This window comes from Paramormyrops kingsleyae, chromosome 4 (genome assembly GCF_048594095.1).
Source record: "Paramormyrops kingsleyae isolate MSU_618 chromosome 4, PKINGS_0.4, whole genome shotgun sequence".
In the NCBI taxonomy this organism is placed as follows: Eukaryota; Metazoa; Chordata; class Actinopteri; order Osteoglossiformes; family Mormyridae; genus Paramormyrops; species Paramormyrops kingsleyae.
In genome coordinates this window covers 20444274-20458338 of record NC_132800.1, presented here as the reverse complement: position 1 = coordinate 20458338, position 14065 = coordinate 20444274, and the positions used below count along the sequence as shown (strand labels likewise).

General features: G+C 45.7%; 1 protein-coding gene across 1 annotated transcript in view; it reads left to right on the top strand.

Annotated features, from left to right (window-relative positions):
- Positions 1-1705: 1705 nt before the first annotated feature.
- Positions 1706-14065, top strand: part of LOC111835603 (NLR family CARD domain-containing protein 3-like) — a 29672-nt gene continuing 17312 nt past the window's right edge. The window contains exons 1-6 of the mRNA XM_072710829.1: positions 1706-1866; positions 2139-2213; positions 4440-4710; positions 4868-4909; positions 5532-5621; positions 6688-8398. Coding sequence (XP_072566930.1) covers positions 2193-2213; positions 4440-4710; positions 4868-4909; positions 5532-5621; positions 6688-8398 — 2135 coding nt within the window. The 5' untranslated portion in view covers positions 1706-1866; positions 2139-2192. The remainder of the gene's footprint in view (positions 1867-2138; positions 2214-4439; positions 4711-4867; positions 4910-5531; positions 5622-6687; positions 8399-14065) is intronic.

Below are 14065 nucleotides of genomic sequence, written 5' to 3'. Positions count from 1 at the left end.
CCTGAGAGAGCGGGTGGGTGTATCAGGCAGTAGCAGCTCAGAGAGATAGGATGGGGCAAGGCCATGGAGGGCTTTAAAAGCAAACCAAAGAATTTTAAAATGAATCCTAAAAGAAAAGTTGGAGATCCAACAGAGTCTGGCGATCATACACCCAGAGAGAGTTTACCTTTACCGTAAGACTCAATAAAATCAACACAAACAAACACAATACTGGCAGCGACAGACGGCAAGCCACACACACCGGCGCCATCTTTTTCACTTAGAAAACCCCCACCCTGTGTTAAAATAGTTTAGTCTAAGCTCCCGCTCCGGGGTGCCTGTTCCAAAAGCACAGTTGCAACTTGCATAGTTGGGAAACGAGCCCCCTGCTGGCGGACACTCGCTCACAGAGCTGTGAGCAAAGACGTTTTGTGAGTGTCGAGTATAAACCAGCCCTAACATTTAGTCTACATGAATAACCTGCCCTATGCCTAACCTAGGCCACGGACCAGCTTCGGCTGAAACACACAAACTCTGTATCAAAGACAGTAAATACATATCGAGAGAGTTCAACACCCACGCAATTTGGTAACTTAACCTTCCCTGTAACATTGCTGGGCTTCAAGATGTCCCAGACATTTACTTAATGTTATATCGGAGCATCTTGCTGTAACATTCATGTCATAAGTTAAATATAACGTTAGCGGAGTTAATAAACCTCCTCACATTAAATGAACATCTAGCTAACGTTATGAAAACCTAAACATGTAACATGAAAATTATAACATTTATGCAAATCATAACATTAACCTCAGGGTTAATCTAAAGTTAATGCATTACTAACTATTTTAAAATTTACAAGTGGCAGATTATATCTTACTAAAGTAACACTGGGGAGTGGATCCATGACACTATAGGTAACGTTATTGATTTCCCAAGCTTACTTGCTGATTATGTATCTAAATTTCTTACTTAATGCTGTCTTTCATTGCTGATTGTTCCTCTTTTAGTATTCTTTTTACGTGCGCTGTCACTTTCTGCGCCACATCAAAAACAAACTCACAAGTGTCACACAGGATGCTGTCATGCTTGCATATTATTGATCGCACACATCCAGAGATGGGTGTGGTGAATCGGTCTGAAATTTCAGAAATTTTGCAGGGCACCGAGACCACTGTTGCCTCCGAACATAGATTTTCAAAGGGGCATCAAAGCCTGAAATAGGGGCAATGACGTCCATGGCCGTCGGTGAAATTTCTGCCCCGGCACCTGTGATCTATTAGGTTGTTTACGGTACAGGTTTATATTTGACACTGTGCACCATCACATGCTGGGTCATCTGCTGGTTCTTCAGTGTGGCCGTGAGTTATTCCAACCTTCGGCAGAAATCAAAATATGAAATTTAGTAAAATAAATAAATGAACAAACAAACAGTGCAACATGACTAGTAACAAAAAAACAATGTAATGCTTAATTGTCTCAGATGAATAACTCACAAGAAGTGGAGTAACTGTTCTGCTGAGTTTTACCTGTGAAAGTGATTAGAATTGGTTCTGTTTGGAAGTATAAGACTTGGACGAGGATGTTAAAAGAAGCAGTTATTAAAATGAGTCTCTAAACATTTCATAACACATTTAAAAAATATAACAGCACTAATTTAACCCATTCACCAAATTACATGTTAAACTGCTCTCCCGGAGAAACTAAAGTGCTGACTTATCGTGAACAATAACTTCCATGACTGAGTGACGACTCTGCAGAGTCTCAGTTCCTGTTGTGCGGTGTGACAATGACAGACAGAAGTGGCCTGGATCTACAAAAGTCCCCAGTCCAGACAGCCCAAGAACCTGTAAACAAGGACCAGGTGCAAACAATTCAAATAATGAGGTAATTCCAAACTGAGAACAGCTATAGGCCACTGGGCTCTGGTCTGTGACAAATGCAGCCCTCCAGAGCATGTAGATGGAAAAGTGCTTTAAAGTCCTCAATTCAATAGCTACAAGCTTTTTTTTTTAACTGAAGCACACAGTAGAATTTGGCCCAGAGTTGTTAGTCTAAATGAACATTGCACATCTCTACTTGTGATTTAAAAACTGACTGGTAGCTTGTAAACTGAATTTTGAATATAAAGCTAACATTACTTCTGCTTTTGATTACAGAGTCGGACTGCAATATATAGGAACTGGTTCTTTACAACCCTAATCGTCTAAGTGATGGCTCACTCTTCCAATGAGGTTTGAATGTAACGTTTCAGCATATGATGCATGTTGTTAAAGTCGTAAATACCAGACACGGAAAGACTGGAAAGCTTAAGTTCATAACATGAACAACTATTTTCAGCTGAAGCTGTCTGAATATAGACAAAAAGCTCACTCTCCTCAGTGCTCTTCCTCAGGCTACTTCCTTACCATACTGCACGGCACCAAATGTTACAAACATACTGTAACAGAACAGAATAACTTAGCAGACAGAAAGCTCACTGTCCACAGTGCTCTTCCTCAGGCTACTTCCTTACCATACTGCACGGCACCAAATGTTACAGACGTACTGTAACAGGACAGAATAACTTAGCAGACAGAAAGCTCACTGTCCACAGTGCTCTTCCTCAGGCTACTTCCTTACCATACCGCACTGCACCAAATGCTACAGACGTACTGTAACAGGACAGAATAACTTAGCAGACAAAAAGCTCACAGTCCGCAGTGCTCTTCCTCAGGCTACTTCCTTACCATACTGCACTGCACCAAATGTTACAGACGTACTGTAACAGAACAGAATAACTTAGCAGACAAAAAGCTCACTCTCTGCAGTGCTCTTCCTCAGGCTACTTCCTTACCATACCGCACTGCACCAAATGTTACAGACGTACTGTAACAGGACAGAATAACTTATCAGACAAAAAGCTCACTGTCCGCAGTGTTCTTCCTCAGGCTACTTCCTTACCATACCGCACTGCACCAAATGTTACAAACGTACTGTAACAGAACAGAATAACTTAGCAGACAAAAAGCTCACAGTCCGCAGTGCTCTTCCTCAGGCTACTTCCTTACCATACCGCACTGCACCAAATGTTACAGACGTACTGTAACAGAACAGAATAACTTAGCAGACAAAAAGCTCACTCTCCGCAGTGCTCTTCCTCAGGCTACTTCCTTACCATACCGCACTGCACCAAATGTTACAGACGTACTGTAACAGGACAGAATAACTTAGCAGACAAAAAGCTCACTGTCCGCAGTGTTCTTCCTCAGGCTACTTCCTTACCATACCGCACTGCACCAAATGTTACAAACGTACTGTAACAGAACAGAATAACTTAGCAGACAAAAAGCTCACTGTCCGCAGTGTTCTTCCTCAGGCTACTTCCTTACCATACCGCACTGCACCAAATGTTACAGACGTACTGTAACAGAACAGAATAACTTAGCAGACAAAAAGCTCACTCTCCGCAGTGCTCTTCCTCAGGCTACTTCCTTACCATACCGCACTGCACCAAATGTTACAGACGTACTGTAACAGGACAGAATAACTTAGCAGACAAAAAGCTCACTGTCCGCAGTGTTCTTCCTCAGGCTACTTCCTTACCATACCGCACTGCACCAAATGTTACAAACGTACTGTAACAGAACAGAATAACTTAGCAGACAAAAAGCTCACTGTCCGTAGTGTTCTTCCTCAGGCTACTTCCTTACCATACCGCACTGCACCAAATGTTACAGACGTACTGTAACAGAACAGAATAACTTAGCAGACAAAAAGCTCACTCTCTGTAGTGCTCTTCCTCAGGCTACATCCTTACCATACTGCACTGCACCAAATGTAACAGACGTACTGTAACAGAACAGAATATCTTAGCAGACAAAAATACACTCTCTGCAGTGCTCTTCCTCAGGCTACTTCCTTACCATACCGCACTGCACTGAATGTTACAGACGTACTGTAATAGAACAGAATAACTTAGCAGACAAAAAGACACTCCCTGCAGTGCTCTAGTGTTCTTCCTCAAGCTTTTTATTTTTTACCATATTGTGCTACAAGAATTGTTATTGACAAATTGTAACAGAAGAGAATAACTTAATATGAAATATGTGTAACTATATTGGATGCTGTCTTAACATGATGTTTTTAGTCTATTTTGTTTTTGACCCTCGTATTAATGTGCTCTATTGGGTGCTCTATTGGGAATTTTATTGCTATTTAAATTGGACGGGTCTCTCTTTTAAAAGAGATTTTAAACATCAGTGGACTAACCTGGTTAAATATAGGTTTAATAATAATATAGAAAATAAACACACACTTGTGCTTCTAACAGTAATTAAAAAATCATAGTAGTTGTCTCCAGTAGCAAAATAAGACAGAGCAGGAAAACTGCCTTCTGTTAATGGAAAGGTCAATGTTTGTGTCTGAGTGACCATGTATGGGTTTGTGAGTCTCATGGACTCATCTCCGACATTCTGCAGATCCAGATCTCACTCGCCGACCTCTTGGAGTACCTGGAGATGCTCAGTGATGAAGAGTTAAAGAAGTTTAAATGGAAACTGAGTCGCACAAAGTATAAAGAGTTAAAGCCCCTTCCCAGGGGTCAGGTGAAGGACTTGGATAGAACAGACCTCGCTGACATGATGATAAGTTCCTACAGTGAAGTTCATGCTCTCAATGTCATGCTTGAAATCCTGAAGAATATGAATATGAATGATCTTGCTCAGACACTGAATGAAGACCTGCAGAAGGGTAATCATATTTTTAACCTTTCTTGTTTTTTGTCTAAATTGTAACCTATAATCTCTCGAAAAATTTACATATTGTTAAGATTATATGGGAAATGTTGATGTTTGTTAGATACTGATGTTGGAGACAGAAATGAATTTGAAATTCTTCCTTATTTCAGGTCGCCAAGCAGGAAGTGAGCTGGGTGACATATTGGAGCAGAGTAAGAGCTGCATGCTGTTCTGTAGTTTACACTTTACTTTCAGCAAGAAAGCCCACTCTTCCTTTTTCTATACTGTTATCATGCCTGGGGGGGGGGGGGGGGGGACAGCCAGTTGCCCTTGGACCCCCAGAGGATTTTTTTTCCTCACTACTTGGGAGTTTTTGGTTTTTCTCCGTTGTCATCTGACTTTCTTTCTTTTATTTCTTTGTCTTCTCTTTTCTGTGTTTTTGAATTATTCTTTATAAATGATGCAGGACTGTATCCCAACATGCCCATATAAAGCACCTTGGACTCGGTAGTGAAAGGCGCTATATAAAATACATTGAATTGAACCCTGTATATCAGGGCCGCCCGTGGCATAGGCAGTACAGGAAAATGCCAGGGGCGCCGTCCATTCCAAAGGGGTAGAAAGGGGGAAAATTAAGATTTTGACTTTTACTATATTGATTTACTACTGTTTTACACTATTACCTCAAAATAATAAAAGGCTTATTAAATAAGGGATATTTTTTGCTTTGTCCGGCGCCCCCCTCCCCTCTGTATCACACACTGTGGCGTCTTTAAGTGACATTGATACGATTGATAAGTGTGTGACACGATTAATGGTATCTAATTCAAACAGACACTATCATGTCAGAAAGACCAAAGCCCTCCGCTGCCCAGGGAGGAAAAGGAGGAAGAGAAGAGGAGGAAAAATGGGAAAAAGACAGAGGTAATAATCACTAATCAGAGTAATTACCGTGTTACTGTCTGTGGTCCGTGGAGCAGAGTGTTACTAGCTTATTACCTTGGATAATTCGGCATTTGCTAATTTAATAAATAGCTAGAATTAACGCCAGTTCCTCCCAACGTAAATTCATTAGGGAAAGTCGGAAATACTTTTCAGGTGTTTGGGAACAGGAATAACCTACAGCATCATTTTCAGAAATACACTTTATCTTTAAAGTGTCCTGCTGCACCTGCATGAACCGTCCACTGTGTCTGTCTCAGAATAGTAAATTGTAATAGGCAAATAAAATGCTTTTCTGTTCCCATCCCCCTTTTTAACTAATAGTTTAAAACCTTCGCATTTGTATTATCGATTAGTCTTATATGCATAGCAAACAGCATTATCATGTGAGCGACGTGCTCATTGAATGAGGTTTTGTGCATGAATGCCAGCCAGCTGTAATTTCTCTTGCTGTTTACTTTGTGTTTATAAAGTTATAATCTGGTTTAGGTGCTGTTATAGACCGGGTTTAATGCCACCCCAGCCAGGGCCGGTCAGTCCTATAGGCGACATAGGCGGCCGCCTAGGGCACCACCTTCTGAGGGGGCGCTGACTCGCCAGCCAGTTTCACTTTGCCTCAAGCAGGGGGCGCCAGTGGTCATGCTCTCCTAGGGCGCCACATCAGCTAGGACTGGAACTGCTGTACAGATATCTGGGGCTTCCGTAAAAATATGTAGGATGTGACATTTAAAGCTTAATTTTAAAACAATGAAATAGTAAAAGGTGTTTGTGTATGTGGGGGGGTGGATTAGGTATCCCAACAAAAATAACCTGTTATTTTTACGGTGCGGGAACCATTTCTCAGGTCCCCACAAACATCTGTGAATGCAATCAAAAAACTAAACATGCCAAAAATCTCATATTTTGTTTGGAAGCTTATGGCTAAGGTTAGGGCTGGGTAGGGGTTAAGGTCGTCACGTTGGGATTAATGTTGTGAGTTTTAATCCTCCTACCACACTGGTCAGGATCATGTTGAGAATTAGTGCATTTTCCTCTCATTTTTCTTCAGGGGAGCTCATGTCCAGCATGATCAAAAGTACCCTGAAGCAGAAATGTGAGTGTGTCTTTGAAGGGAAAGCTAAGGAAGGACAGCCAACACTTCTCAGTGAGATTTACACAGAACTCTACATAACTGAAGGGGGAGCTGGAGGAGTCAATGATGAACATGAAGTGAGACAGATTGAAGCAGCACCCAAGAAAAGGCGAACAGAAGATACTACAGTCAAGTGCACTGATATATTTAAACCCTTATTTGGGCGTAAAACACCTATCAGAACTGTACTCACTAAAGGGGTGGCAGGTATCGGGAAAACAATCTCTGTGCAGAAATTTATTCTCGACTGGGCAGAAGGGAAAGCAAACCGGGACATTCACTTCATATTTGCTCTTCCTTTCCGGGACCTGAATTTGATTGAGGATGAATACAGTCTGATTGAACTGCTTCACCGCTTTGTCCCAGAACTGAAATCACTTCAATACACTGAGCTATTTAGGTACAAAGTTTTGTTTATCTTCGATGGTCTGGATGAGTGTCACCTTCCTCTAGATTTTGAGAAGAATGAGAGCTGGTCTGATGTAACAATGAAAATGTCACTGGATGTGCTGTTGACTAACCTCATTAAGGGGAATCTGCTTCCATCTGCTCTCCTCTGGATAACCTCCCGGCCAGCAGCAGCCAATCAGATACCTCCTGACAGCATCCACCGGGTGACAGAGATACGAGGGTTCAATGATGCCCAGAAGGAGGAGTATTTCCGGAGGAGATTTAGTGATGAGAACCTGGCCAGCAGGATTATCACACATGTGAAATTATCAAGGAGCCTCTTCATCATGTGCCACATACCTGTGTTCTGCTGGATTTCAGCCACTGTTCTTGAGAAGCTTTTTAGTGAGACTGACAGGGGAGAAATTCCAAGGACTCTGACAGAAATGTACACACACTTCCTGATCTTTCAGACAAGTTTAAAAAAAGACAAGTATATGAAAAACTATGAAATCAAGCTTAGTGAATACAGCAAGGAATTCCTTTTAAAACTTGGTAAACTGGCTTTTGACAACCTTGAGAAATGCAATCTCATATTTTATGAGCAAGATCTGACAGAGAATGACATTGATGTCACTGAAGCTTCAGTTTACTCTGGAGTGTGCACAGAAGTCTTTAAAGAGGAGTATGGGTTGTATCAGGATAAGGTGTACTGCTTTGTGCATCTGAGCATCCAGGAGTATCTTGCTGCTTTGTATGTGTTTCTGTCAAACTCATCAGCTGACTTGCTGAAGACTGCAGTGGATCAGGCATTAAAGAGCAAGAATGGACACTTGGACCTCTACCTCCGCTTCCTCCTGGGCCTCTCAACAGACTCCAGTAAGACTCTGTTACAAAGGCTACTGGGACAGACAAGCACCATCTCACATAACATTGGGGAAACAGCCCAATACATCAAGGGGAAAATACAGGAGAATTTATCTCCAGAAAGGACCATCAACCTGTTCCACTGTCTTTTTGAACTGGGTGACAATTCTCTAGTAAATGATGTAGAAAGATACCTGAATTCAGGAAACCTTTCAGCAGAAGACCTCTCACCTGCACAGTACTCAGCTCTGGCCTTTGTGATGCTGATGTCAGATGAGGAGCTGGATTTGTTTGATCTGAAGAAATACATCAGACGAGATAAAGAGCACAGGAGGCTGCTGCCTGTGGTCAAGAACTCCAGGACGGCTCTGTAAGTGACGGGGGGATGGGAAATCATATCTGGTCTGGCAGTAATACATTAACATTGTATGAAATATATCTAATTTATTTCTCCTCGTGGATTAATAACTTGGGTGTTTTATAATGACTGAAGGTAGTGATGTAGTAACAAACAAAAAAGTGACGTTTCCGTTCCCATTCAGTCTGCCTTCTGATCACAGGCACAGCATCCTAACCTGCTATAGAAACAGTGAGGGCTCTTTATCCACAGGGTGGATAAGTGGTATGTGAGTGTTATTGGCAGCAGGCGTGCTCATGTGATGGAGCCCAGAGCTGGGAGCTTCCGTATGACTGCTGTCTCTGGCTGCTCACTGGCGGCCTCTGCTGGCCTTAGCTGCACCTTGCTGAGGATGTGACGACACATCTGGTCTGGCAGTACTAGATTAACATTGTTTAAAATTAGTGCTGTCAAATGATTAAAATTTTTAATCAGGTTAATCACAGGGTTGCTGTGGATTAATTTAGATTAATCACAATTAAATATCATTCATTTTTAATCTATATTAATCACATTTCATTTTGCATGAGCAAACAGACTCAAGAAAAAAGAGAATATATATGCACTTAACATGTTTATTGAACATCTTGAACATGAGTCGGATGCATTCCATCTGCCACAGAAGTGCAATACCATGGACCCATATCAAAAAGCAAGATTTTTTGTTTAGCCGGACAACTTGTCAGATTTAAGGTACCTCAGTTTAAATGGTCTTTATCTTCGTTCGCTTACAATTAGCACAAACTACCGTAAATCCGACAAATAATCCAACTGATGAAGTCCATTGTTAGCAATATCAGTTGATAACACATTACGCGCGGTGCTTTACATATAAAACTCCGTAGCAACACATCCACTGATAAGTTGGACGGTATAGCGTGTGCGACCGATTTAATGAGCCACATATGAGAAGTAGTGCTTAAACAGTATAAAACTACAACTTTCCCTTCTGTTGATAAAGGGCGCAGCCATCTTGGATTCTGAACTCGGGATCCTCTGTGTTGCTCTGAGATATTTCACGGATCTCCGAGAAACGGGAGCGCATGTCGTCACTTCCGGCTTCAAAATTCAAAATACGAGTTCCGAGGGCAAATGGAACGCATTAAAACTGCCCAAAATGGATTGACAGAGACATTTCAGGGATTTTGAATCATTCTGCGCTGCAGATGGGTTAATTGCGTTAAAAATTTTAATCAGATTAATCATGATAATGGATTAATCCGCGTTAACCTGATAATTTTGACAGCCCTATTTAAAATATAAAATGAATATGTACTGTCAGTTTTATTTGTATAGTGTGTTTTCACATTACATTGTGTCAAAGCACTTTACAGCATCCCTGACCAAAGCCCCCAGTGAGCAGCCAGAGGCGACAGTGGCAAGGAAAAGCTCCCTAGAAGGAAGAAACCTTGGGAGGAACCACACTCAGAGGGGGAGTCCATCCTCCAGGGGGCAGCAAAGGAAGCCCTAACCCTAACCAGACTCAGAGGGGGAGTCCATCCTCCAGGGGGCAGCAGAGGAAGCCCTAACCCTAACCAGACTCAGAGGGGGAGCCCATCCTCCAGGGGGCAGCAGAGGAAGCCCTAACCTTACCCAGACTAAAAGGGGGAGCCCATCCTCCAGGGGGCAGCAGAGGAAGCCCTAACCCTAACCAGACTCAGAGGGGGAGTCCATCCTCCAGGGGGCAGCAGAGGAAGCCCTAACCCTAACCAGACTCAGAGGGGGAGCCCATCCTCCAGGGGGCAACAAAGGAAGCCCTAACCCTAACCAGACTCAGAGGGTGAGCCCATCCTCCAGGGGGCAGCAGAGGAAGCCCTAACCCTAACCAGACTCAGAGGGGGAGTCCATCCTCCAGGGGGCAGCAGAGGAAGCCCTAATCCTAACCAGACTCAGAGGGGGAGCCCATCCTCCAGGGGGCAGCAGAGGAAGTCAAATGAGCAAAATGGCAAAGTCCTTATTTACATTATCCCAATCTTAACATTTCAGTCACAAAGCGGGGGGCAGGGAGGTGATGACAGGCAAGTGCTGGAGCTGCTTCAGAGGGCAGGGTGAACAGTAGTACGACAGCAGGGCATTCAGGGAAGATGTCACAGGCAGAAGGGCGAGCAGGCCGGAAGGGCGTCACAGGCAGACAGGCGAGCAGGCAGACAGGTGAGCAGGCCGGAAGGGCGTCACAGGCAGACAGGCGAGCAGGCAGACGGGTGAGCAGGCCGGAAGGGCGTCACAGGTAGTGGAGACGTCGCAGGCAGCAGGGTAGGCAGGATATCTTGAATATTTTGGGTCTCCAGGCAGCACAGCCCAGAAGTAGTAGGGGAAATAAAATGTGCAATTAGCCAAAGTAGGGGAGACTAGAGACAGTGCAAACACTTAGGTGAGTGCAGTATGTAAGCTCCGGCAGATATGGCTATGGCAGCATAAGTAGGAGGGAGAGGCAGGTGGGAACGCAGGCATGGGGAGTCCCTGAATGTCAGCACCCCAATCCCACAAGGGGGTGTGAAGCTAGAGTGACAGACTGACAGGTCAGTTCATCCAAAGCCAATGGCACCGATCCCCACCCAGCTCTACACCTCACACTATAGGTCTAACTGGGAGTTAGGAGTTAACTAGAGCTAGAACTAGTGTCCCTATAGGCTAAACTAAACAGGTGTGTTTTTAGTCTAGACTTGAATATTGAGAGTGAGCCTGAATCCCGCACATCCGGTGGTAGATTATTTCACAGCTGAGGAGCTCTATAGGAGAAAGCTCTGCAGCCTGCCATAGCTCTTTCTACCCTGGGTACTAACAGATATCCCGCGCCTTGAGAACGAATAAAGTGAGGAGGGTTATTATTGGAAAAAGCTTCATAAAACTGTACAGAAATGAAGTGCACACAGTCTTTGCTTCTTATTCAAAGCACTATCTTTGATAGTATGCTCAGGTTTGCCTCCAACACTGAGGAGATTCTAAGGAGATGCCAGCAACGGCAGTATCTCCTGAGGAAACTCAGCAGCTTTGGAGTCAGCAGGAACATATGGAGGACATTCTACTACTCCTTCATTGAGTGTGTCATGACATTCTCAATAACCTGCTGGTTCCATGCCACCACTCTGCATGATAGAGCCCGCCTGCAGAGGACAGTCAAGGTGTGCTCTAAAATAATTGGATCCCCAGTCAGAAATCAGTCCTCCTTCTGTGAGCTGAAAACCCTGAGAACAGCACGCAGAATCCTACAGGACTCTTCACATGTGCTGTTCCCAGCCTTTGAGTGGCTTCCTTCTGGGCGCCGAATCCGCTGCCCAGATTGCAGGACTCAAAGGAGAAGAGCCACTTTTGTTCCAAGGGCTGTTCAACTTTTGAACTCGAAGCCACTATTACCCTCTGCCTCTATGCACCAAACCCCATAAAGGTATAACACATTCTCATTCCCCACTACCTACTGACCTCCCCATTTTTGCACCTTATGTTAGTCTGTTAATTTAATTACTTGTAACTGCAATTTTGCACTTTATGTATATATTGAGAACCATTTTATTACTTCCTCTCCTGAAGCCGACACCTTACCGTGGTGGAGGGGTTTGCGTGTTCCAATGATCCCAGGAGCTAAGTTGCCCGGGGCTTTATGCCCCTGGTAGGGTCACCCAAGGCAAACAGGTCCGGGGTGGGGAACCAGACGAAGTGCGGCTCAAAAGACCCATAATGATGTATAAAATGATGGAATCACGGTTTCCCTTGCCCGGATGCGGGTCACCGGGGTCCCCCCCCAGAGCAAGGCCTGGGGGTGGGGCTCGATGGCGAGCACCTGGTGGCCAGGCCTATACTCATGGGGCCTGGTCGGGCACAGCCCGAACAAGGCACATGGGTCCCCGCTCCAATGGGCTCACCACCCATAGGAGGGGCCATAGGGGTCGGGTGCGATGTGAGATGGGCAGTGGCCGAAGGCGGGGACCTTGGCGGTCCGATCCTCGGCTGCAGAAGCTAGCTCTTGGGACATGGAATGTCACCTCTCTGATGGGGAAGGAGCCTGAGCTGGTGCGCAAGGTCGTGAAGTTCAGGCTAGACATAGTCGGGCCCACCTTGACACATGGCTTGGGCTCTGGAACCAGTCTCCTCGAAGGGGGTTGGACCCTCTTCCACTCTGGAGTTGCTCACGGGGAGAGGCGCCGAGCCGGAGTGGGAATACTTATTGCCCCCTGGCTGGGCGCCTGTACATTGGGGTTTACCGCAGTGGTCTTCGCGTGGGGGGACGAGTCCTGACTGTTGTTTGTGCTTATGCACCAAACGGCAGTTCAGAATACCCACCCTTTTTAGAGTCCCTGGAGGGGGTGTTGGAGAGCACTCTTCCTGGGGACTCTCTTGTTCTACTGGGGGACTTCAATGCCCGCGTGGGCAATGACAGTGTGACCTGGAGTGGCATGATTGGGAGGAACGCCCCCCCCGATCTGAACCCGAGTCGTGTTTTGTTGTTGGACTTCTGTGCTCGTCATGGATTGTCCATAATGAACACCATGTTCAGGCATAAGGGTGTTCATATGTGCACTTGGCACCAGGACACCCTAGGCCGCAGTTCAATGATCGACTTTGTAGTCGTGTCATCGGACTTGCGGCCGCATGTCTTGGACACTCAGGTGAAGAGAGGGGCGGAGCTGTCAACTGATCACTACCTGGTGGTGGGTTGGCTCCGCTGGTGGGGGAGGAAGCCGGCAAAGGCCAGGCAGGCCCAAGCGTATAGTGAGGGTCTGCTGGGAACATCTGGCGGAATCCCCTGTCAGGAGGAGTTTCAACTCCTACCTCCGGCAGAACTTCTCCCATGTCTCGGGGGAGGCGGGGGACATTGAGTCCGAATGGGCCATGTTCCGCGCCTCCATTGTGGAAGCGGCTGACCGGAGCTGTGGCCGTAAGGTGGTCGTGCCTGTTGCGGCGGCAATCCCCGAACCTGCTGGTGGACACCAGTGGTGAGGGATGCCGTCAAGCTGAAGAAGGAGTCCTATCAGGCCTTTTTAGCCTGTGGGACTCCAGAGGCAGCTGACAGGTACCGGCAGGCCAAGTGGGGGTGTGGCTTCGGCAGTCGCTGAGGCAAAAACTCGGGTATGGGAGGAGTTTAGCGAGGCCATGGAGAATGACTTCCGGATGGCTTCGAGGCGATTCTGGTCCACCATCCGGTGGCTCCGAGCGAGAAAGCGGTGCGACATCAACACTGTTTATGGTGGCGATGGGGTGCTGTTGACCTCAACTCGGGATGTTTTGGGTCAGTGGAAGGAATACTTCGAAGACCTCCTCAATCCCAACGACATGCTTTCCAATGTGGAAGCAGAGTATGGGGACCTGGGGGTGGACTCCCCTATCTCTGGGGCGGAGGTCGCTGAGGTAGTTAAAAAGCTCCTCAGTGGCCGGGCCCTGGGGGTGGATGAGATCCGCCCAGAGTTCCTCAAGGCTCTGGATGCTGTGGGGCTGTCCTGGTTGACACGCATCTGCAGCATTGCGTGGACATCAGGGGCAGTGCCTCTGGACTGGCAGACCGGGGTGGTGGTCCCTCTCTTTAAGAAGGGGCCATAAGTCAGACTTGTTTCCGGTGAGGGTTGGACTCCGTCAGGGCTGCCCTTTGTCACTGATTCTTTTCATAGTTTTTATGGACAGAATTTCTAGGCACAGCCAGGGCGTTGA